General features: G+C 34.6%; 1 protein-coding gene across 7 annotated transcripts in view; it reads right to left on the bottom strand.

The window, feature by feature from the left end:
• Positions 1-23,974, bottom strand: part of snama (something that sticks like glue) — a 311,868-nt gene that overhangs the window by 125,886 nt on the left and 162,008 nt on the right. For 6 of the 7 annotated variants that reach the window (XM_069841358.1, XM_069841357.1, XM_069841356.1 and 3 more), the window contains 2 exons: positions 19,745-19,870; positions 5,991-6,182 (listed from right to left, as the gene is read on the bottom strand). In XM_069841358.1, coding sequence (XP_069697459.1) covers positions 5,991-6,182; positions 19,745-19,870 — 318 coding nt within the window. The remainder of the gene's footprint in view (positions 1-5,990; positions 6,183-19,744; positions 19,871-23,974) is intronic. The other variant, XM_069841359.1, reaches the window with a different exon arrangement.

Here is a 23,974-nt window from a genome sequence, read left to right as displayed (position 1 = left end):
TTAGATTTCTGCCCAATACCTCCAGGTACAGCTTTGGCTAAAATGTGATTACTTTAATTGTCGAAGCTTCTATGATAGACACCACTAACTAGATTATCTATTCTTATGTCATAATCAAGTGGGGGTCCAATGGCTCCAGCCACATCCCACTCTTCCTCACCAGAGAGCTCTATCTTGAACATCTCTAGGCCTCAAATTCCTCTCCTCCATCACCCTTTACATTCCTTTCTTCCACTGTCGCCCTGATCTACCTCTTCTCCTTCTTCTATCCAGCAGTTGGTAATTGAACATTATATATGGTATCCTATTATGATCCATCCTACGCACGTGGCCATACCATAACAACTGCCTCCTCTCAATGTTATGAATAATAGTGCCCTCTTTATTCATTCTGCGCCGTATCTCTTCATTGGTGATGTGTTCCAACTTGAACAACCTAGTGGCTCTCCTCAGAAAATCCATTTCTACTGCCTCAATCCTCTTATGGTTCCTCTCGGTGATGGTCCAACATTCTGACCCATATGTGACAATTGGCCCAATAACTGCCTTGTATATAGGTCTTAGTGAGCCATCCAATCTTTGCTGACCAAAGAAGTGGGTTTAGAATATTATGTAATGTCCTCAAAGGGGATATTACTCATGACTCTTTCATAAGCAATGTTACTAAAAGCTCAAACATGTAGTTATTACTTTGTAATGGAGCACGTTTTGAACAAAGTAACAAATGAACGGTCCACACCTGTGGAGTAACGGTCACCGTGTCTGGCTGCGAAACCAGGTGGCCCGGGTTCGATTCCCGATCGGGGCAAGTTACCTGGTTGTGGTTTTTTCTGGGGTTTTCCCTCAACCCAATATGAGCGAATGCTGGGTAACTTTCGGTGCTGGACCCCGGACTCATTTCACCGGCATTATCACTTTCATTTCATTCAAATGCTAAATAACCTAAGATGTTGATAAAGTGTCGTAAAATAACCTACTAAAATAAAATAAAAACAAATGAACGAATGATTGAATAAATTAAAAATAAATAAATAAACACACAACGTAACACATTATATGATCATCATTATCATCACCACTGTCATCGATGGGCAATGGCAAATTAGCAGAATGACCAGAGGGAAATAGTGACGGCCATACAGAAACTTGTTCTAAAAACACAATTTTTTCTTGAACACATTAGAATTTTAACCTCTGTCTTCAGTATGAAATGGCTGACTATTGAAATGTCCAGAGAGACCGTGTCTCGTCTTTCTAATTTTATATGCAACTTTCTATACGAGTATTTGTGTCTATAATTATCCATAAATAATTCCCATTTTTCCTCTGTCTGTACATTGCCTCATTTCTCTCTCTTTATATATCACCTCCCATGTACATGCACACATACACACAAACACATCACTGGGAATGTAGTTAAATTGGGTTATGCTGCAATCTGGACACACACGCATGTATACATAAAAACACATACATTTGAACAATATAAAAGAAAAAAGAAATATGTTCGAACCATGAATACACTCTAAACTATGCTTTAGAAAATAATTAAAATAAACTTTTGTAATTTAGAGTAATCACTAATCCTTCCTATCACTTGTAGACTATATAGAACAAAAACATTCTTATCACTGACCGAAAGTAACTGTCACAATTTCCCATAGTAACATCAATTTAACAAAATGTCTAACAACATAAACTTCAAACAGAGCAATGTGTCTTCAATTTACAGTAGTGTGAAATTCCATACATACTACAAGCGTTAAATTACTTTTTGTCATAATTTTCTTTAAGATATGAAAAGAGAAATAAGAATTTGAGAGGATAACAATGATGTTCTGTAAGGATCTCGAAACTACATTTGTGTGTTCCATAATTAACGATTAATTCATTTCGAATTCTATGATATGAATTATTTCGAAATACTTTTCGAAAATATATTTAACAGAACTCTGATAACTACTTACAAATATGATGTGTAACAGGAAAAAGAAAGTTTAATATTCGCTGATAAATTAACTGATTAATCATGTGCTCAAAATTAGATGAAACACAATATTTCCGTGAGACGAAAGATTTACAGCCAAAAAGCATGAAAACATTCACGAACAAAGTTAAAACATAAACATGAAATTTATCGTTTTTTACACTACAAACTTCAGTATTGTTTTCCAAAGGTGTGCATGCACACAATCACACACAAGATCATTTTACGGCAATCTCACAAGTTATATTTCTTATATCACCTAATCAAAGCATTATGGACAATTCACTGAACATTTCACCTGATATATATATATATATATATATATATATATATCACTGTTTACACTAATACACGTTTCATTATTCAAAATCCGTTATTTACCATTATATTATTTCAGGGTCTCTACCATAAATGGGAAACAAAAATTAGTTACCACAACTTATTAATTACTCATAAGCATGATGAAAAAAACAATCACATTTTAGTCATCTTACGATCTAACATCAGACTTGTTTCTTAAGCTCTCTCATCTTTTTTTCAATGCACTTCAAATCCTCAGTTCTTTCTTCCAACAATAATTTTTTTGCAACTAACTGTTTCAGCCAAGATGTGTGCGAAACTTCGTTATTCACGATTATTCGAGTCTTTTAAATTCATTACTTTTCGTTACCAACAGTTTAAATTAGTTAACTGTCAGTTACTTTCGTTACCAGTAGACATTCTGATTAATCGCTTCATTAAAATTTGACATACAGAACATTAATGTACACATCCAAACAACGAGCTTTCTTTCTATATGTCCATTACGTATGTATTTATTTACTTATCTACTATTTACTACTTATTATATATGTAATAGTGATACAACTCAAATTAATTTAATTTCAAGTAGTTAATTTACATTATTTTCTAATACGTATGGCCACGAATATATTACAAATCATATAAATTATACTGTATTACAGATCATTGCACTGTAAACTGAACTTATCTTGTTTAGGCAGTACACACTAACTACAAATATTTCATCGATGGGCACTTTGATATTTCACTTAATTAAAACATACTGAACGTACAAGTGTTCTGCAAACTTTGACATAAAATTTTTACCTTCCTATTATGTATAATTTCGTTACCTAAATACAGCTTCAATTTGATGACTTAACCCAAAGTTAAAATTATAAACAATAAATAATAAAAATGCCACTACAACAGTAATAGTAATCAAGCACCTTCAAGAACAAAAAAAATCACTCCAAAGTCCGAATTTATTTTTCCATGACACGACAATTATTTGTTGTTGTTATTACAAATAAAACAAAACAATAAATACAACAGATAACTATGTCTGGAAAGTTCATCCTACACTCCAATCAATAAAATCAATGTTAAAAGTCAGTTTTCCTAAATAAAAGCAGAAGTACTAAAAGTGACCTGTATATTTAAATTCAGGGTGAGTTAAACTTAAGGCACAACACTCCTGCCATCTTTTGACACTGCTGTCTTGAAAGCAGATCACCAGCTGTCACAGATAACATTCTTGCCATCTGATGGCACTACAGTCTGGCAAGTGATCTTTCACGTAACAAGTGAATTATTTATTTATGGAAATGGAGAAAATCTGACCTGAAGTTCAGAGAAGTTACTCAAAATGTCCTGTAGACGTGGTGAAACAATGTGTAAAGTTCTGGAACATTACGCTCATCCTCACTAATATTGACTATTAGCAATGTAAGAAGTTTCTTCTTATAAAGAATGAAACTTGTTTCTCGCCACTTATTAAACAATCTAAGAACACAATGTTTCAATGGTAGTGTACTCTTTGGAAAGCGCCGTCAAGACTTGCACAAACACAACTCACATGACGTCTTCTTCAATAAATATGTTTGTGCTCCTGTATTATGTACCTAACCATGTTTAAAAATACGTATTTCTCGATATCATTCTGTTGATTGACTGAGTTTGGCAATGTAGAGTGCAAAAATAAAGCAACAACTGCTAAGGAAAACCCACACCATTGTTTCCTGGACAGACCTTAAAGTAAGCCAAACTAGCCAGCATTCTCACCGAGCTGTGAGGTTGCTACATGGCAATAAGTACATTGAGTTTTCCCAGTCTCAGGTGTAGGATGTTCCAGAATTTCATCCATCACTGCAATATGTGTATAAACCCTAATGGACATTTCGAGCAACTGCTCCGAAATTAAGAAAAAATTCTCTCCATTTCCTTAAAAAAAAAATAATTCATTACTGACACAAAAGTGTCTCCTGCCAGAATGTAGAGCCATGAGACAGCAAGAATATTATCCACGAGAGCTGGATTTCTCTTGCCAGATTGTAGTGTTGAGAAATGGCAGGAATATTGGTTTCTTAGGTTGGACTATCTGTGTAATAAATCTATTAAGAATTACTAAACATACAAAGCAACACCATTGTTCCTCTCAACTCTTTGCACATCATATACATATCAATACAAAAATCACTTATGTTCATCTTGTTCTGTTCATTAGACATGCATGGTATATGATAAAACAACAGAAATTATAAATTTCACATTCAACAGTAATGATATTACCAATTTCCTACTAGAACAAGAAGACTTATAGCTGTTTCTTTATGTTATGATTTCCTTATTTACATGTATGCACTTCATATATTGGTAACAGTTATGACATTAAACTTCACAAGCACAGAGTGCCAGAGACAAGGCTGTAACATTTAACTTAATGAGGTAGTACAAATCATATTATCTGATAATTGTGGCACCAAAATATGGGTAGTATTGCTCATTTTGAACCATTTCATCTGAACATTATCTTCGTGAATTATCACTTATTTTCAATCACATTATTAAAGGAGTTTGTGTAAAACAAACCCTTTCGTGACATGTCATAGCATGCTTAAGCAAGACACATTCACTAAAATATACATCCCCAGCAGTTTTTCCTTTCTCTCTGCCTGTTATACCTCACTGCAAAAGCAGATTATTCCAGTCAACTTCGGTATGAAATTCTGCATTTGAATATAAAAACACAAGCAAGAAGAAGCAGTGCCAGCCTGCAATGACTATACAATCATGTCTCTGGCTCAAATAACAACTGCCAGTTTTTTTTTATATATACGAACCATCATTTTCAGATTGTAGACAATTCTGTTACACTAGATAAATGTTACCCAATTTGAGAGAATAAAGGAATTATTGTCAATTTCCTTTTATTCACTACTTAATTCAGAGCGGAACAATGAATAACAAAGGGAATAATACTTGGAAATATTTTAATAGAATTTAAACTTCGAAAACATTTACCACATTGTATGAAATTTTAAATGTGACAGAAGTTCTCAATCTCTAAAGAAGTTGCATTGAATTATTCACTGTCTACTACTTTTTAATCCAAAAATAATCTACACTTGATTCAGTTTCTTATACTTCGAGTCTGACCCTGGATTTGTTTACTGCCATTTTCTGCAAATATTTGACTAAACTCTGATATGCGATTTTTTCTGATTTTACTGAACTGAAAGTTAATGAAGTTCATTTCATAGCCTACCATTAAAATGTATTTTTTTTTTTAGAAAAATTTGAAAATAGTTTCATTGCCACTGACTGTAAGAAGCAGTGATTCAGTCTATCTGTGCATTCAGTTTAAAGAAGTTCAAATACAAATCTGTTGCTTTAAACAAATTATTGTCAATTTAAGAACCAATAGAACACTTTTCACATTTCTAAAGGACATTGACGGTACACAAATCTCCCATCATTGGATAGCAATATCCAGTATCATCATCTGTCCACAGCCTAACATTTGCTTTTGATAATCTTTAATTCTTTAATGTCTCAACTATTTATAATGCAGTTAAAAGAAATTTGTAACCACAAATATTCTCGATATGATCTTTTTTTCTTTAAATTTGTGTAGGTAAATGTCCATCTTCTCAAAAAGAGCCTGACAGTGTGAATGAGACAAGTAACCAAACACTTATATATGGTAAAGATAATGTACCTGCTGCCTGAGTAGCTCTCATCATAATAATCTTTTCCTCCCCCACTGCCACCACCGTAGTCCTTCCTCTGTCCAAATCGACCACCTCGTCCCCTGCCACCACCTCGTCCAGTGTACTGGAACTCAGTGTGTTCATAATATTGGGGAACTTCGAACTCTGGACGTACATCTTTGTATGACCGCTGATACCTGCTAAATAATTAATGTAACATAATGATGAGCAGAAAAAATAAAAGAGTCTATTATGTTTTCTTATTTTTACATATTATAAACAAATCACAGCAAAGCAAATATATATAAATCTTCTACTAACGAAACTACCAAATATAATAAATTATCATAAATTATACAACTCATATTACATACTTAAAAATAAGCAATATTGACTTATGAAGACACTCATAATTTTCTATCTCTAGGTCCAAACTCTCATCTAACTTTCAGGTATTAAATTATTCCTATTCCAATTTCTTTCCGTTAGAAAGTACAATACAGTGAAACCTCTCCTTACGGACACCCCCAAGATACGGACACTTCTCATATATGAGCAGATTTTTATGTCCCAACTGAAATAATATAGAAATAATGATAAATTTAACTCTCGTTTACGGACACTCTCAGACACGGACACAGACAGCTGTTTCACAGTCCTAAACCTTGCTTTACCTCCTGAGCACGGACAGAACTTGGGATTTCAAGACATAATGTGTCACAAAAATGGAAAATTTAGTTTTGAGAACTATACAGAAATTCCTTAACATGAAAGAAGACAATAAGGGTCTCGTACGCTACCTCTAGCCCAGCCGGTTACTCCTTGTTAGCTGAAAACAGGTGCATAAACAAAATCATAAAATTTAACCTGTCTGATGAGTCCAAGGTTTCCGCGATCGTGAGATTGTATTCGACACATCTCTTCACTTCAATCAGTTGTACTGTTTCGAGAGCATGGTACCTGAACGTAAAGGTTAATTTGAAAACTTTAAATTACAGTACTGCATAACTGTAGACTTAGAATAAAATTGCCTTGCACAGTACTGTAGTTGAAGGTTTCAAAGAATTTAATGTAATACAGTAGACTGCATTTAGAATTAAACTACAGTAATACATTTCATTTAAAGCGTGAAGGGATACATAATGAACATTATAAATTTACTGTTAGATTGGGGAGCCTCCCTCCCAATTAAGGACACCTCCCAGATGCGGACAGATTGTTACGTTCCTTCAATGTCCATAAATGAGAGGTTTCACTGTATTTCATTTAACTTACAACCTTCAATTCACTGGATTGCATATCAAAACATCAAATAGAAACGAATATTTTTTTTTATAACTTGAAAGTGACAAATTAGTTCACGAAATGAATAATCATGAATTAGAAGTGAATCTGGGCATTATCGTCATTATGCGGTCTAGTAACTGATTAAAATTTGGTGGTAAAATATGACTTCACGTTGTAGGGATGGAAAACATATAAACAGGTCTATTAACATAACCTCTTACCTATTTACAACCAAGAGATTAATTCAACACTGTACTGTCTAATCATACTGATTTCAGGTTATAAACAAGATATAAATTAAGGACAAACAGTTTGGAGCTGACTGTTGCTAAAGAAAAGCAGGGCATCAATTTTCCATTAATTTTCTTATTATCAAACTAAATGTACCTTAAAAACATGTGTGACAATGACAAGCCTACCTTTTTTCGTTGAATATGTTGCTGAATTCACATTCATTAGTAATGATTATTAAATATGCATTCACAATAAACAGTCGGTAAATTGTGAAAATGATTGTCAGAAATGGAATTAAAACATGCTGATCTACAATTACAGGTACATAAATCCATCCAATTACTAAGTAGTTATCAACCTACAGAACTAAGAATCAATTCGAAACAAAATACACATCAGAAACACAATAATAATAATATTGGAACAAGTTAGACCATTTAAATATTTAGACTATAACTTATTCTACAATGGAGAACAAGATATTCAGATTGAAATTCAGAATTATAACGAATCATTATGAATGATCAACCAAACGGAAGTCCAAAGGCATACTAAAACGAAATTTTATAAAACTCTGGGAAGACTGGTACTCATACATACATGATAGTGAAACATGGTTAGTTCAGGAAACAGGATGCACAACAAGTCACTTTGAGATGAGATTTCTCAGAAAACTGCTGGGTACATAGTGTAAGATTGAAAGAGAAAGTGAAACATTGTAAAATAACTCAAAATCATACAAATAACAGACTGCATTAATTAGTACAAGTGCTTAAGTTTTATAAAGCGATGTAAGTCTCATGCCTTCTCTGTGGAAGTGAAACGTGGATCCTGAAAAAGGAAAATAAATCCAGACAACAAGCAAACGAAATGAAATTCCTCAGATATATTGCAGGATACACCAAATTAGACCACAAAAAGAATGGAGACATTCGTTCAGAACTAGAAATTTTCGACATCAACGAAAAGAATAAGTGGCTATAAAACCAGATAGAAATCACACAGAGAAAATTAACAGCTCCAGACTCTGCACCATCTTTATAACTACCAACCAAATGACAAGAGAGACATCGGATTACCACCCAACAATGAAAGGATCCATTGTAGTTGCTACAAGCATATGTAGATGCCTAATGTGACGATGACGACAATGATAATTAGTACAGGAAGAATTGACTACAGCATAACAGCAGAATAGACACCTAAGAAAGAGTTCCTTGTTACACCTGCATAAGAAAAACATCACTTGGAAGACCACAAACTAAGATGGCAAGATACTGTAACAGACCACTAGGGTTAGAACTGGAAAAAAAGATCATGATAATAAATCCATCCACTAATTCAGTTTAAAATTCGATACAAAATTCTAACTTTATGAGATGAATGATGGATAAAAAGTTATGTAACCGTATCTAATACCGGTACTTGCATTTATAGTGCAAAAAAGAAGATAACCTCTCACTGAAGGAACTAAGTGTGTTTATTTTATTAAAATTTAAGTTACTTTATAATTGAAAAGTTCTGAATTCAATTGTAATAGTTCTAATGTTCACAGTAAGTCTTCTCTCCAATGCCTGTTGTCATAAAATCGCTAACAAGGTACTCATTCATTGCAATTTAACAATCAGTTACACAAGCTGTAAACATAAAAAAAATAATCCAATCTTAGACACTAGAGTACACATGATTTTAACATCTAACTTTAAATAGAGGACTTCCATACTTCACAATAATAGCATTGATGTCATGTTCAAATTATAGCCTATTATTATTTAAAATCCAATAAAACACCTAAATTAGCATACAATAAAATTAAGATAACACTGTACATTTTGTGCAACAATTTTCTTAATGAAATCATAAATTCACATTCTTTTCATCAGTTTATAAGAAAATCTGTGTTCCTTTCAGACATTTTTTGCCATCTCTAGGCTCTATAAATAATTCCTTCGAACTTCAATCCTGTTAGCATTGTGCTGTTCTAAAAAAAACACTGCTACTCACTTTCTTCTACAAATAATAAAATTAGACTTTGAGGAGGAGGAGGGAGGAGGGAGGGAGATGGATATTTATGAAAAAGGAGACAGAGATCCAACGTCTGCAACTTCTAAACCTCGTCTTTTTTCATTGATAAAAAGGTAAAGGTAAAGGTATCCCCGTAACATGCCATGAAGGCACTTGGGGGGCATGGAGGTAGAGCCCCGATATCTTTCTAAAATCACCGTCATGTACACACGTTAGGTTAGCATTTTTTACTTATGCAACTGTTCTACTTAAAGGCTGGATGCAAGTAAGTTACTGGGTGACAGGAGCATTAACGTTTCTGTTCTGGTTCTGTTCAAAGCCAATTGTACAGCACAGTCACTTCGAAATGTGAGTAATCAGTTTTAATGTGTGTTACATCTAATAAGAAAATATACACTTTTTCAATTTATAATAAAATTTGTAAAAAAAAAATCAAATAGGTAACACATTTTCAATTTACAATAAAATTCGTAAAAAAAAAAAAAAAAGTAAGTAATAAAACTTGGCCATCTTCCAATATCCATCCATTAATGGCAAGTCAAGTAATTCTCTCGCTAAAAGCATAACTGTATTCAACGAGGATGCCTAGAAATTTTCTTTTTCCATTTAAATCCAAAACTTTTGATTAATCTTCTCAGACTTGAGCAAGTAATATTATTTTTTAATTTCACTAACAATCTATTCACACTCAGCATAGAACCCTCTTGTACTGTTGACAGTACATTTAATAATCATTTTGCTGAAATCGTTTAGTCCAGTAATTTTCTTGGGGATATTATACTTCTTTACCTCTCTTTCTTTCTTTATAAAATGTTGGCAAAAAGCATTTCTCTTATTTCTTGCACCTTTCATTCTTGTGCTATACCTGTAAGAAAGTAACATTTTAAAATATTTTATTATTAAAGACGTGCGTCTTGGTTTTTATATATACATACCAAGTGTTTCAGACCACCCTTATCAGCCTTTTTTCTCGAAAACTATATGATATTGGTTGTTCATAAAAACTTTGATAAACAAAACCTATGTAAAGAATCGATTGGCGGCAGTACCATTTCCCGTTACAAACCGGAAGTAGGTGTACCTGTGGTCAACTTCGAAATTTCAAATGAGAACATGGGTCATTGAAGGTGCCATTGGAAACTTCTTTTAAAAAGAAACAACTTTTACTGAAACCTTTTCTTTTCACTTTTATTGTTTACTCACAAAGCAACAAAAATGGTATTTTCTGAGAAATTTTGTATGTTGTTATGTACGTACACTTTTCATAGTAAGTGTTCAAAATATCCGCAAATCTGTGCAAAACAATGTTCTGATCTCCTTCTAACATCAGTGATTGCACGGAGACCTACAGCACAGCTCAGAGACATATAGGCTTCTCTAATTCTTTGTTTCATATCTTCTCTAGTTGTTGGATGCATCTGGTAGAATATGTCTTTAATTCTCCCCCTCAAGAAGAAGTCATTTGGAGCGAAGTCACGAGATTGGGCAGGCCAGGCTACTGGTCCTCCTCGTCCAATCCACCGTAAGGGAATAATCGGTTAATAACTCACCAAGCCCTATGTGAAAAGTTAGCTGGGCAGCCACTCTGTTGAAGCTACGTCATTAACCAAGTGCAAGGGAAACATCACGAAGCAACTGGTGCAAAATGTTTCGGAGGAAGCATGCGTTCTATCATGTAAGTTCTCCTCAAAAAAGTATGGTCCTATGACTCTGTGTCCGAGGAGACCACACCATGTGTTGAGGCTCCACACGTGCTGGTAATCCACTTCACGTAGCCAGTGTGGATTAACTGGAGACCATTAATGGGAATTGTAGAGATTCACCTGACCATTACTTTTAAAAGCTGCCTCATCAATCCACAGAATTCTGAGCTCAAAATCACGGTCCATGTTTAGAAATCAGTTGCAGAAATCAACACGAGTCTGGAAGTCATGTCCCCCAAGTTCCTGATGGAGATGAATATGGTATGAACGAAATTTATTGTCTCTGAGAATTTCTAAACACTGTATTATGATTCAATCCTGAGTCACTAATCTGCCTGTGCAAGTAGTTCATCTCAACACTATGCTCGTCTAACCTAGTACGCTTCCACAATGTGCTGGTTAGATTGTAGACAATTTTTAGGCCCCTAATATAGGCTGGGAGCTGAATCAGTTCTGGTTGTGAAGACCACTTCAGTATTGCAGGTCCCCAAGTGATCTATCTATCCCTGCCCTGGGGGAGAAGTGGTCCTGAAACAGCACCCAGTCATAACCTTATAGTAGGATGTCTCAGTTGTGGGACAGTGTTTGAATGGGTGCAAGATCTCCATGATCAACAGTAGGTATGTCAGAATATGAAAGACTATCCAGGGTTGTAATCTCTCCCTGGTCATGATATCTTTGTTCAGAGCAATCGGAATGGTTTGCAGCATCTGGAATACTTGTGGTTCCCTGGGGGCCATCAAGACTTATCCATTTCCTGTCAAATTTAAAAAGAGCCTGTCAACCTCGAGATAATACTTCATACTGAAGTCACAGGCGACTACAAGCCTATCAGCAAGGCTTGTCACTAAATCTAGATCCCGCTTGGTGAGTGCGCCCAGGGGACTGTAGGCAGCTATAAGCAGAAAGGGGACTCCGCCTATGTAGGATTTAAGAACTACTGCCTCTAGTGCCACTAGCTGGGAAAGGAGATACTCATAGTATAATCGATGAATGAACAAATACTTCAGGAGCGACAATTTTTCTTAAGAAAGGAAACATACCTCCATCACCAAGACAACCTCACTGTTCAGCCTATAACATTCTTTATGTGACCATGGTTAGTGATACAACATTACTACACACATTACTCACTAGCTTGTCTCCCCATACAGCTGTAAGAGATAAGCAAAACAAAATCATCCTCCCACTGGTATCTAATGATCACACGTAATTCAGTTATAGTGTATCCAATGCCTATTCACTTCACTTGTGAGATTCAGGTTTAATTCAATAACAGTGATTCAGCTTTTCGTGATCTTGTAATTTCAAGATAAAACTTTGTATTTCCTTGCTTCAAGGATTGCAGATTGTTTTCATAGCCAGATGACAAATCAGATGCCCTGCTCAGATGGTGACTCACACAGAACCTCGTGGCTAAGTGGCAGTGCCATACTTCTTCGATTTCAAATGTCAATCCTATAGCAGTCTTAATAACATACTAGTTGCACACAACTTAAGTTGGCTAAGTTGCTTCCTTAAATGACACCATTATGTCATTTTCATCCAGTTATCCTTTTCCTTGACTATGCAGAAGAATTCCCTTCGGAATTAAGTCTTTAGGCACAATTGTTGTTCTAAAAATTGCCACTGAAGACAGCTTCATGCCATCAGAACAACAAAACAGAACACGAATGTAAAGGTCTTTTCTTGTCAATACAAGTGTTTTACTGTGACAGTCTTACTCCCTTACTGTCTAAGTTTCAATCGAAGGAACACTGAAAGTGAAAGGAATTTCATATTGCTAGTTTGACCAAGTTCAAACAGAATTCTTTATTTCTTTTTCTTTTTTCTTTCTTTCTCTCTCTTTTATGTACCTGAGCGAGGTTACCATAGAAGAAAAGGAAAAAGAAGAAAAAACAAACATTACAATGATGCAAACAGCTTCTGGTCTGAAGAAGGCTTGGGAGAAATGACTAGCATACATTATATCTATCAGTAATTCTATGAGCTGATGCCAAATTTTAATATGTTTAGAGATAAAATGTCTTAAAAATGACTTAATTGTACGTAACTTTTGCAGATATATATTTCTTTTGAGAATTCAAGTTGAAATAGCATGTTATAACATGAATTATTATTACCAGGACCCGGATTCTGATGACTAGAGCTCGGATTTTATGTAATTACATATTCTGTTCCTATATATGTAGCTATAAGGAACGCTAAAATGTCGGCAAATCATATCAAAGAGATCATTATTTCGAAGTTTTAAGTTACATATTTCGGTGCATAATAAATATTTTGGTATATATTACACATTTTGAAGGATATTGCATATTTTGAAAGAATACGCATTTTTTTCACCAATTTTCCCTCTACTTAATTCTCAAGTTATACGTTTTAAAATTGTTTATAAAGCGTAACCCTCTGTCTCTAGTGCATAAATATAATTTAATAATTAAAAATAATAACGTATTCTGTCAAAAATGGATATCTCTTTGCAATGCTAATAGTTTCTACATCCCTGAAGAAGTAACGGTAAAGAAGGAGCAAATATCAATACGAAGGGTGGGTCATTGTACTGCTAACATGGTGAAGGAAAGAGTGAAAGTTACTCTGTGGGTATGACCGTTTTGCACAAACACCCCCCATCAGTTGCTCTAAAAGAAAGCAATAGTTTTTTTTCTGTTTACTTGAGAAGCTTATTTTGACATTGGGTGATACAAGTAGTTAGACTACTGCCATTCATATCCAAGTTAAAAGACTGGATTTCAATTGACGATTCCTTTACTATGATGGCAAAATTGTGCTGTGCAAAGTGTGTGACAAATGCATTGGGTGCTCCATGAAGTCACAATTAGAACAGCATTTAAAAACTGAACTTCGTTGAGAAATAAAAAACGTGCTCCATCGAAAAGAAACAAGTTCTTCTTACACAAATGGTGCTGAAACATTCGTCTTCTACCAGTGAATTTAATAAAAATTTGTGCATGGCAATGGTTGCTGCAAACATACCACAGTATAAACTTGGAGTTCCAAAGTTTCAAGTATTCCTATGCAAATACTCTAACTTCAATATTTCGCATGAATCAATACTCCAGAAAAATGATTTCAACTTCTACTACAATGACACAATGGAAATGATTAGAGCTGAACTTGATGATTCCTACGTATGAGTTGCCATTGACGAGACAATCAACGACAGCAGAAAATATGGAAAAATATTTAATTATTAACTGCGTCTCCAAACAATAATTAAATGAGGTTGAATCATATGTGTAACTGTAATTTTTTATTAGTGTGCAAAAATACATCTAATAAAGCTTAGATTTTAAATTAAATATTTTTTTATTTATTACATATTTATCTACATATTTTGTCATTTTTTGCTACATACAGTAGCATGCAAATTAATCCGAACAACATAATTACTTATGCAAAAACACTCAAACGGAATAAAAAAAGGAACTAAGACATACCTCAGTAATCTATGTGGCCTCCCTTGTTCCTAATAACAGCTCTGAGACGATTTGGCATGGATTCCACTAATTTCCCACAAATATTCTTCATTTCTTCATCGTGAAACCATACACCAATGAGGGCAGAAATCATCTTCTCCTTTGTAGAACAATCTATTTTTTGCATTCTTCTTTTGCAAATTGACCACAAGTTCTCAATGGGGTTGATGTTGGGTGAGTTGCCTGGCCAGGGGAGTACCTGAATATTCTTCTTGTTGAAGAATTTTGTAGTTTTTCGAGACGTATGGCATGGTGCCAGGTCTTGTTGGAACACACCTCTGCCATCCGGAAATGATTTTTGCAGCTGGGGTACGATTCTGGTTTCCAATAAGTGAATATATTTGTCAGAATTCATCATTCCCTTGATAGGTATTAATGCTCCAGGGCCTTCATGTGTAAAACAACCCCAAAACATTACTTTAGGGGCGTATTTGGGTGCTTGTTGGAGATGAGCTGCTGTTATTTTTTCGGATCCTTTCCGTACGTAAGAAACATGGTGGCTGTGGACCTCGAAATGAGACTCATCGGAAAAAAGTACATTCTTCCAGTCATTCACTGTCCAGTGTTGATGTAATTTTGTCCACATTAAGCGTTTTTTGCACATAACAGGGTTTAGCAGTTGCTTCTTAATAGGCTTACGAGCCCTTCGTCCAGCTTCTAAAAGCCTACGCTGCACTGTTGTGACGTGAATATTCACCCCAGTGGTAGCCATTAACTCGCGGGTTAAGTCGACAGCAGTTAGTCTAGGATTTAATTTACTTTTCCTGACAATTAAACGATCATCTGCAGGTGAAGTCTTCCTTTTCCGGCCACAGTTTCCTTTTTTTCTGGGGTGTGATGGATCCAGTCTCCCTTTATCGTTTTATGATTGAATTAACAGTAGCCAAACTGATGTGACATTCTGCAGCAATTTGCCTCTGTGTCATAGAAGAATGCTCTGCTAATGTTATAATTTTAGACCGTTTTCGTGGAGTTATATCCATTTATGAAGACGACAGAATGTACACAGGATTGCAGTATTAAGTCTTCAACACAACTGAAATGCTTATAAGTACAAAACGACAGGCAAAATGTCACATAATATAAAAAAAATAATGACAGACCTTCAACAATGGAATTACACGTACTACAGATGTCAATTAAAGCGGTATGAGCAGCTGTGAGGCCAACAATGACAGAAAATGTAAAAATATGTCGTGTTCGGATTAATTTGCATGCTACTGTATTTATGTACATAATTCTCATTTTCATATTACATAAAATTTGGGCTCTACTGATGACATGTCATCTTTTTTTTCTTTTTTCCTTGTATTGGAGACATTGCTCGTTTGTTTATAAATCCCATTTGTGATGTCCACATTCTAAAAATCTGTAATTTATAGGTCATTTTTTTGTCATTTTCTGGTTTTAGGTCATTTTTAAAAGCTATACGTCATATTTTCGAGTTTTAGGTCAATATTTTCGACATCAACGGGATTTCAAAAATGCAATCTGCTTTCTGCATTATATTTTGTCGTATCTACATTGATCTACTGGAAGAAACGAACAAACAAATGGTAATATATATCACATCGTGTCGAGTTTTCAACTGCTTGCGGCAAATGGAAACAAAAGAACAAAAATGGCGAACAATTATACCCAGTATTTATTGAGCCTTAGGAAGTGCTAATCTCTACAGCAGCCAATGCCAAGATGCAGACATTTGAATGTAACAGATATGCAATGTGATTGACTGCTGGAAATAAGAGCGACGTGACTATAATACACGAATTTTCTCTTGTGACAGATTTTACAACAATAAAATTTATAATTCTAATTTATAATTTACAACAATGAGACTTATTCCTTGTTATGCGAACGCGATTATGAAACCATTTAACCTTCAGTTGCAATAAAGTTTTCAATGAAGAAAGTTTCAGACACAATATTTTAGTTGCAGGTACTATTAAAAAGAAAAGTATTTTAAAAACTAACCCGTTCCAATATTAATGTTATTATGCCTACGGTCAAACCTTTCAAAGTATGGCATTTAAGACAACTTGTTTTAGAGTTCGGTGAGGAAATATTCTCTACAGATGGTGAAATTTGATTTACAAACTGTGTGAGGTTGAAGCATCAGCGGATAAACGGTTCACTGTGCAGCAACACATTGGCCACGATAAACATGTATGCACTATTCAAAACACGAACAAGAAAACATCTCAGCTGTTAATTGGACAAAGTGTAGCTGCAACTACAACTGCATCTTTATGTTTTTCACTGATTTGTGCAATGTTCTTGCTTCAGCTAATATTCCTTCATGGAAATTACCGAACAATAAATTGAGCAGTGCTCGACATCCTAGTTCTCCACATGTCACTTCGCCCGACAGAGTGCTCTCAGACGATATGTCATAGATAGCGCTACTATTTCCTTCATTTTCTTATCCAAATTTTCCTATTGGCCGGTTGGTTACGTCAGACAAAGAGAGAGGGAAAGCGAGGTTACTTGGCTACGCACAGTTATATGTAACATTACTCAGGAGCCGGAGCCCGTATTGACAACACTACTCAGCAGCCAGGCCGCGTACCGACAACTTCATTCAGGGAATCGACGTGCACTCAGGAAATAGAGCTCGAATTGTATTCTACACTTGTAACTTAAGTTCGTCGTGTTAGATTGTTCGACAATAGTGTATCATTATATTTCACTTGAGAATTTATGGATTATATGAAATCTTGTTTCAAATATATTTTGGGATTTAGTGCGGCAATAAGTTGTATCAGATTTGTTATTATTGGAGTAGGCAAATTTGGGTTGTGATATTATTGTTATTTTTGGTAGTATGTGTTAGAGATATTGTGGTGGATCGTGTATGGAAATCACTCGCTGATGATACGTCTTGGGTTAAGTAAATGGGATTATGTGAAGTGATGCAATTGTGATATGTGAGGTTGTATGGTATTGGGGGATTACGTGATGAGATATAACTTTGATATGTGAGGTAGTATTGAAGTTCCAAGGTGGTTTTTGGTGATAGCATAGTGATTACGATCTCTTGGCTTACATTGTAACAGATGGTGTAATGAACTAGAATAGTATGGGCCTCGTTATCTATTCTAGTACTTCCTACTCCATATTGGTTATTATTGGTTTCCACACCGGTATTCAGGAATCGAGTGCACTGAGTTTCAGTTGCTATTCAAACGACTATTTGTATTTGAAATTATCGTCGGTTATTTATTATCTATCGTATCTCTCTCTCTCTCTCTCTGTCTCTCTCTCTCTTGGGCATTGTTTGATTGTAAGGTACAGAGATTATTGTTAGTGCTATCTGCACAGTTTATGTGAGACATATGTGGAATTGGTAATTTATATAGTGATCAGTCGTGTGACACTTTGTATTGGGTAAATTCTTTGTGAAATACTGAGTTCATGTGTACGTTGAATTTGGTTAATCAGATTTCATGTTATCTGTAATTGAATGGGGCATGTGTTATGAGTTGGCATATTGACTGGGCGTTCATGTTGAGGTTTATATCTAGTTGAATATATATATATTTTTTTTTTGAGAGAATCTTTCAATGACTAAATGTTTAATACGTCAGCAACTGATTATTGAGAAATGGGTGTATTAGATTGTATTACGACTTGTAAGTATGTTCGCCCAGTGTAGTTAAAGTCTCCACGATTCAGTTATTGGTTCACTGGTTATTCAGATTAACTTGTAATATTTTCATTCACTTAATTTCATATCTACATGTCATTTCATTCATCATTCATGTAATATTGTTATCCATTATTTGTTAATTACATCTGTTATACAAATTCACACTATTTATTTCTAAAAGTCTTCCACTGCGCACATCCAATCATCCAATGTACCATACATCTGGCGAATAACAGCCGCTATAAGAAGAAGTGGAGGAGGAGAGGATGATCGTACACCGCCACCACCTCAAAATTCAAGGACTTTCTGGAGCGGCATACAGGTAATTCCATCTCTGACGAATCCACTTTGTGAAAGAACTATGTACCTCTATGCTATGATAACACTTTGACAAGAATCAGAGACCAAGTTCACGAAAAGAAGATTTTTGTTTCCATCAACGAGACACCTGACGTTAAAGAGCAGGTGCATAGCTAATGTCATTGTGGAGACACTAGAAGTCAAGGGGCCATGTAAAGCATTTCTGCTATTTTATTCTTGTTTTCTACTTTTCTAATTGTTAAAAATTAAGTATATATGCTTATTAATTCAATAAACTTTACTCTATAACTTTTGTACAGTAATTTAATACAAACAATTATTAATTAAAATAAAAATTCCAATTTTTAGGTCATTTTTTGTTATTATTATATCATTTTCATTAAATTTTAGAATCATTTTGTAGGTCATTTTTCAAGAATTTTTAGATCATGAAAATCCGGGCCCTGATTATTACTTATTCTAACGAATTCATGAATTAATTTTAATTTCTAAGGCTAATAAATAATCTTATCTTATCATATCTCTTTTATTCCCCCCTCTTTCGCGATAAAAATATATGAAACTCCACTATGTTTTTGATTTGATAAAGCTGGCATCTTTTGTGCAGTGCCAGTATGAGTGACATGGTAATTCATCAGAAATGGTAACACCAAGAAGGTGTCCCTACAACATCTATGATATTATGTGCGACCAACCATCCATCTTGTTTCACAAAAAATCATTTTGGTGGACAGAGAGATATTACTTTTGTGGTCTAACATTCATCCAGTATTTACTTCTCACTCTAGCTGAGGCCATTTTACAGCATGTGTGTGTCCCCCCCCCCCTTACGTAAGATGTAGGAAGAAGTGTGTCTCAAGGTCCGAAAAATAGTGAATTATTTCAATATTATCAGTGTATGTTTAAAGTTGAATTTCTAAAACTAGCATTACATAGTAAATTTCATATCCAGCTATGAGATTATGCATTTTAATGTACTAATGACCCATCTCCTAGTATTGGTCTTATTGTGTATTCCAAATCTCATAAGTCCAACTCCATACCTTGGTGGAGACCTTGGTGGTGTGCGGTAACGTGGAGAAGCTCTCCTTCGAGGTGAATAATCTCGACCTCCACGTGGTGAATGTGGTCTAGGAGTGGGAGATCGTGAAAATGAACGAGATCGAGATCTGTAATAGACATAAAGAATAAAGTACAGGAATTGGCAAAGTTAAAATAAAGATTATTAAACTGTTATTCAAATATCTGACACTTTGAAGACAAATGATTACCGAAGTTACTATCTAGATATCTTCTACTGGCACAGAATCTCTCTCAAGAGTCAAATAATTAAACTATCCCCCTAAAAGTAAAGCAACATAGATTAAATCTCTACTTTCGGAAGTTATGACGAATAACATACTTGAAAATTAAACAAAAAACATAGAGTTTACACTGAAAATATCATGACTATAACATCAAGTTAGGTTTCTGAATTTAAAAACTCAACAAAAAAACTAGCATTCTATGTACAGATTCAAATCAAATGTGAACACAGTTTTTTCTACACAATTTTAATTATGCCCCATATCTCTTTCTTTATCAACATGGGTAATTTTAATTTCATTTCAATAACAATTTACACAAATTAACTTTGATCAATGGCTGACACGGAGAGATACTGGAGAGCAGGAGAGCTAATGGCTTCGTTGCCAGAGCCAAGCATTTGATAACGCTAACAACATCATATGATAGTCAACTAAAAGCAGTCACACTCTAACGGCACACACAGTACTTCAATGAACAAAGGAACAGCGTGATTGTTGGGTGGTCGAAGATTCCAATACCATACTCCTTCTTTCCACGAGACAGAAATATGCCTTTAAATGTAACACAGGGTATGGATAAAAGTGAGATAGTACTGCTCACAGTAAGGCACTGCATTAAAGAAAGAAATAACACACCTCCTGTGCTATTACTTAAACATACGAGTAACATATTCATAAATAAATTATAGTGACAGCATTAAACATAAAATAATATGGGCCATTCCATGTCAAATCAACACAAAAAAGTGGACTTTTCAACCCTACCACCTCAGATTTTCATTAAATTTGGTGGGATGGTGAAGAACCTTAAGTTAATTAATTATATAAAATTTTAGCCCTCAATAATGCACGATATCCATACAGCAATTCTGTCAATATGAGAAAAAATGTAAAAATGTCGCATACTACGTCAATAAAAATAATTCATAACTTCTCTTCTAATTGAGGTAGAATCTTAAACTTGGGCTTATTTTAAAGCTAAGGGATCATACGTTTCAATAAAAATAGGTTTGCATCAAAGTAATGAATTCTTTATTGAATGGTCACGTGAAACACATTTTAACACTGAATATCTATAAATGCGGGTCATAAATTATTTCGCGAAAAATGTATGTTACAGAGGTAAGAGTATTCTCCCCTTGGTGTAAGTTTCATTTTGGAAACGTTTCAGGAATATCAGTAAAAAAAATATATCAGTGTATTGATTTGTAGCACTTAAACCCATCTTACACCAACACTGCATGCGCACGAGTTCGTACTTGTCTGATAAGCTGCATCATCGATCTGTCAGGCTGTCATGAGTGGCAGTTTATACAGTCTTCAATTTATACAAAACGTGTGATCTGTTTCAAGTGCAGTGTCGTTAGTTTTGTGCGATGTAATGGAGTCGCGTTTTAAGTTATAGGCCTATGTTTGCTGCAATCCCTTCAAGAAATCAGGGCATTGTAATTAGAGGAAAAATTTAAGAAGTCTTATATCGTGGATGCTTAATATATTTCCTGATTTAAAACAGGAACAAAAGGTGTGCCCTATGTGTCACAAAGAAAAAAAAAAGTAATAGGATGCTATTACGCAGAACCCTCAGAATGACTCTAGTAATTAAGAATACGTCGATTCTACAGCAAATGTAAGTTAATTAAATACAAGTCTTTTTCACCAAGGTGTGTTCCTTATTAAACAAAAAAGGCTACAACAAGAGAAATATAAGAGACAGAAATTTGAAAATATTGTAAAAGATAAAGTCTTCAATATTAAAGACGCCGAGGAACCAGGACCTTTCTGATTCTGAAATTTTGTCTCAGTTGCAGGAAAATTTTCAAAATTCAGGTTAAAGTGAGAAAATCGCCATTTTAACACTATTACCTAAAAAGCTGGAGCGTAAATAATATAAAAAAGAGTTTCTTTCAGCTTTCGAATATATAATTCGGAAAGCCAAAGTCCTGGCAAAGGGAAAGGGAATTTTGTATTGACCAAATCCGAAAACTGGAAAACCCTTGCTCGCGGCTGTTGCCGGTAAAGTTAAATAATTCTGTTGTTCTGATGAGATAAGCAGAATGATGCCTGGTAAGAAATATTTGTTGTGATTAAAGAATCAGGGAGTAAATCACATGAGCAGAAATGAATTATATACAGTGTTTAAAAATTCTAACCCTGAAATGAAGGTAATACTCTCCAAATTTTCAGCTCTTAGACCAAGAAACTGTATTCGAGCTGGAGTTAGTGGAACTATACTGTCTGTGTTTGAGTCCTTATCAGAATGTAAAACTTATGCCTGAAGCAATTCATTAAAGTTTCAGGTCTACGTGGATTTCAAAAAAAATTTTTCTTTATACCTTCCAACTTATCAACATTTCTTGGCTACTATGGTGTGCAATCCTCCTCATATAAATTTCTTTTTCAGGAAATGTACAGAATGTCCTGAACCATTCAAAATAAGAGAGGGTTTAGAGAAATGTTTCGAATAACACTGCAGTGAATCAGTGACCTACAAGCAGTGGATGACGACTGACCGATCAACGCTTGAGACCATAATGAAACCCACAGACAGATTTTTCGACTGTCTCTTGGAGAAACTTGGTGATTTACTGACTCACTCATTTATATCCTCTGAACAAAGTAAGTTTCTACGTGATATGAAATCATTTCTACAGCCATGCCAGCTTTTTGTGTTATGCGACTTCGATGAAAACTATTTCGTAATCGAAGATGAAATTCAGTCATATCACAGGACTAATGTGCAGACAACCATTCATACTTTCGTAATATATTATAACGAATCGTCATCCGATACGGTCTCTATTAAAAATCTGGTAATAATTTCACACTGCCCGAAATATGACACTACAGCTGTACATTTGTTTCAAAAATATCTAATGGAGTCATTAAAACAAACATCTGTAATTCACCACAAAAATTATGTATTTCTCCGATGGATTCTCTGCTCAGTATAAAAATATGAAAAAATTTCCTGAACCTCACATTACATGAAGAAGATTTTGGATTTCCAACAGAATTGCATTATTTTTGCATATCGCATGGCAAAAGAGCATGCGACGTTGTAGGTGGGACACTTTAAAAGGTTTGCAGCTTGTGCTAGTTTGCAGAGACCATCCGATAAACAAATAACTACACCTAGGGAATTGTACGACTGGACAAGGGATCATCTCCCAAACATTACTACCGTTTATGTGACTGAAAAAAGCTATACTGAAGAGGAAAAAATGCTTGCTCTTCGATTTGCAAAATCCACCGCAGTGCCTGGAACACAAGTTTCATACAGTACTGCTGTTTAGAACGGGTATTATACTTGCTAAGCAGTTTTAAAATGCAGCTGAATCAACGCAGCATCCTGTCTGGAAAGATGATCAGGCTATTTCATCTCAGCAATGAAAGATAAGCATTTCTTAGAGAACTTCAGGTTTAACAAAATCCTTGTGTCAATAATTTATTTGAGGTAATAATTAAAAAAAATCGAATTATGTACTACATGTTAAATTACATAGTGACATTCAAGAATATGATCAAATATAATTAAATACAACGAATGTGTGGGACATAATTATCGCGACTTATACGGTTAGCTTACGCTTGCAGTGACATAATAATTTTTATCTTTGTAACCTATGATGATTCCAAGTTGAAACTCATCAGTTCATTATATCACTAATTGAGGCGTACTATATATTTTTTTCCTTAAAATAGAACCCCTGCATTTTTAAATATGAATATATGAAAATTGTTTCACCATGTTTTTTTAGTATAATTGAATACATGCAGAAAACAATATAAGCAATAAAAACTATCACATATTAAGAATGTATCACCCAATTTTTGTAAATTTATCTGGAGATGTTTTTGAGATATATAATTTTAATTGAAGAGGCGTGCTTACAAAAATATTATTTTTTTTCATGTTTGAAACGCCACTGACAGAAAACGAAAAGCACAGGACATATGAAACTCGGC

The sequence above is a fragment of the Periplaneta americana genome, chromosome 12, assembly GCF_040183065.1.
Source record: "Periplaneta americana isolate PAMFEO1 chromosome 12, P.americana_PAMFEO1_priV1, whole genome shotgun sequence".
In the NCBI taxonomy this organism is placed as follows: domain Eukaryota; kingdom Metazoa; phylum Arthropoda; class Insecta; order Blattodea; family Blattidae; genus Periplaneta; species Periplaneta americana.
The sequence above is the reverse complement of the archived record's forward strand: the minus strand, read 5'-3'. Positions and strand labels throughout refer to the sequence as shown.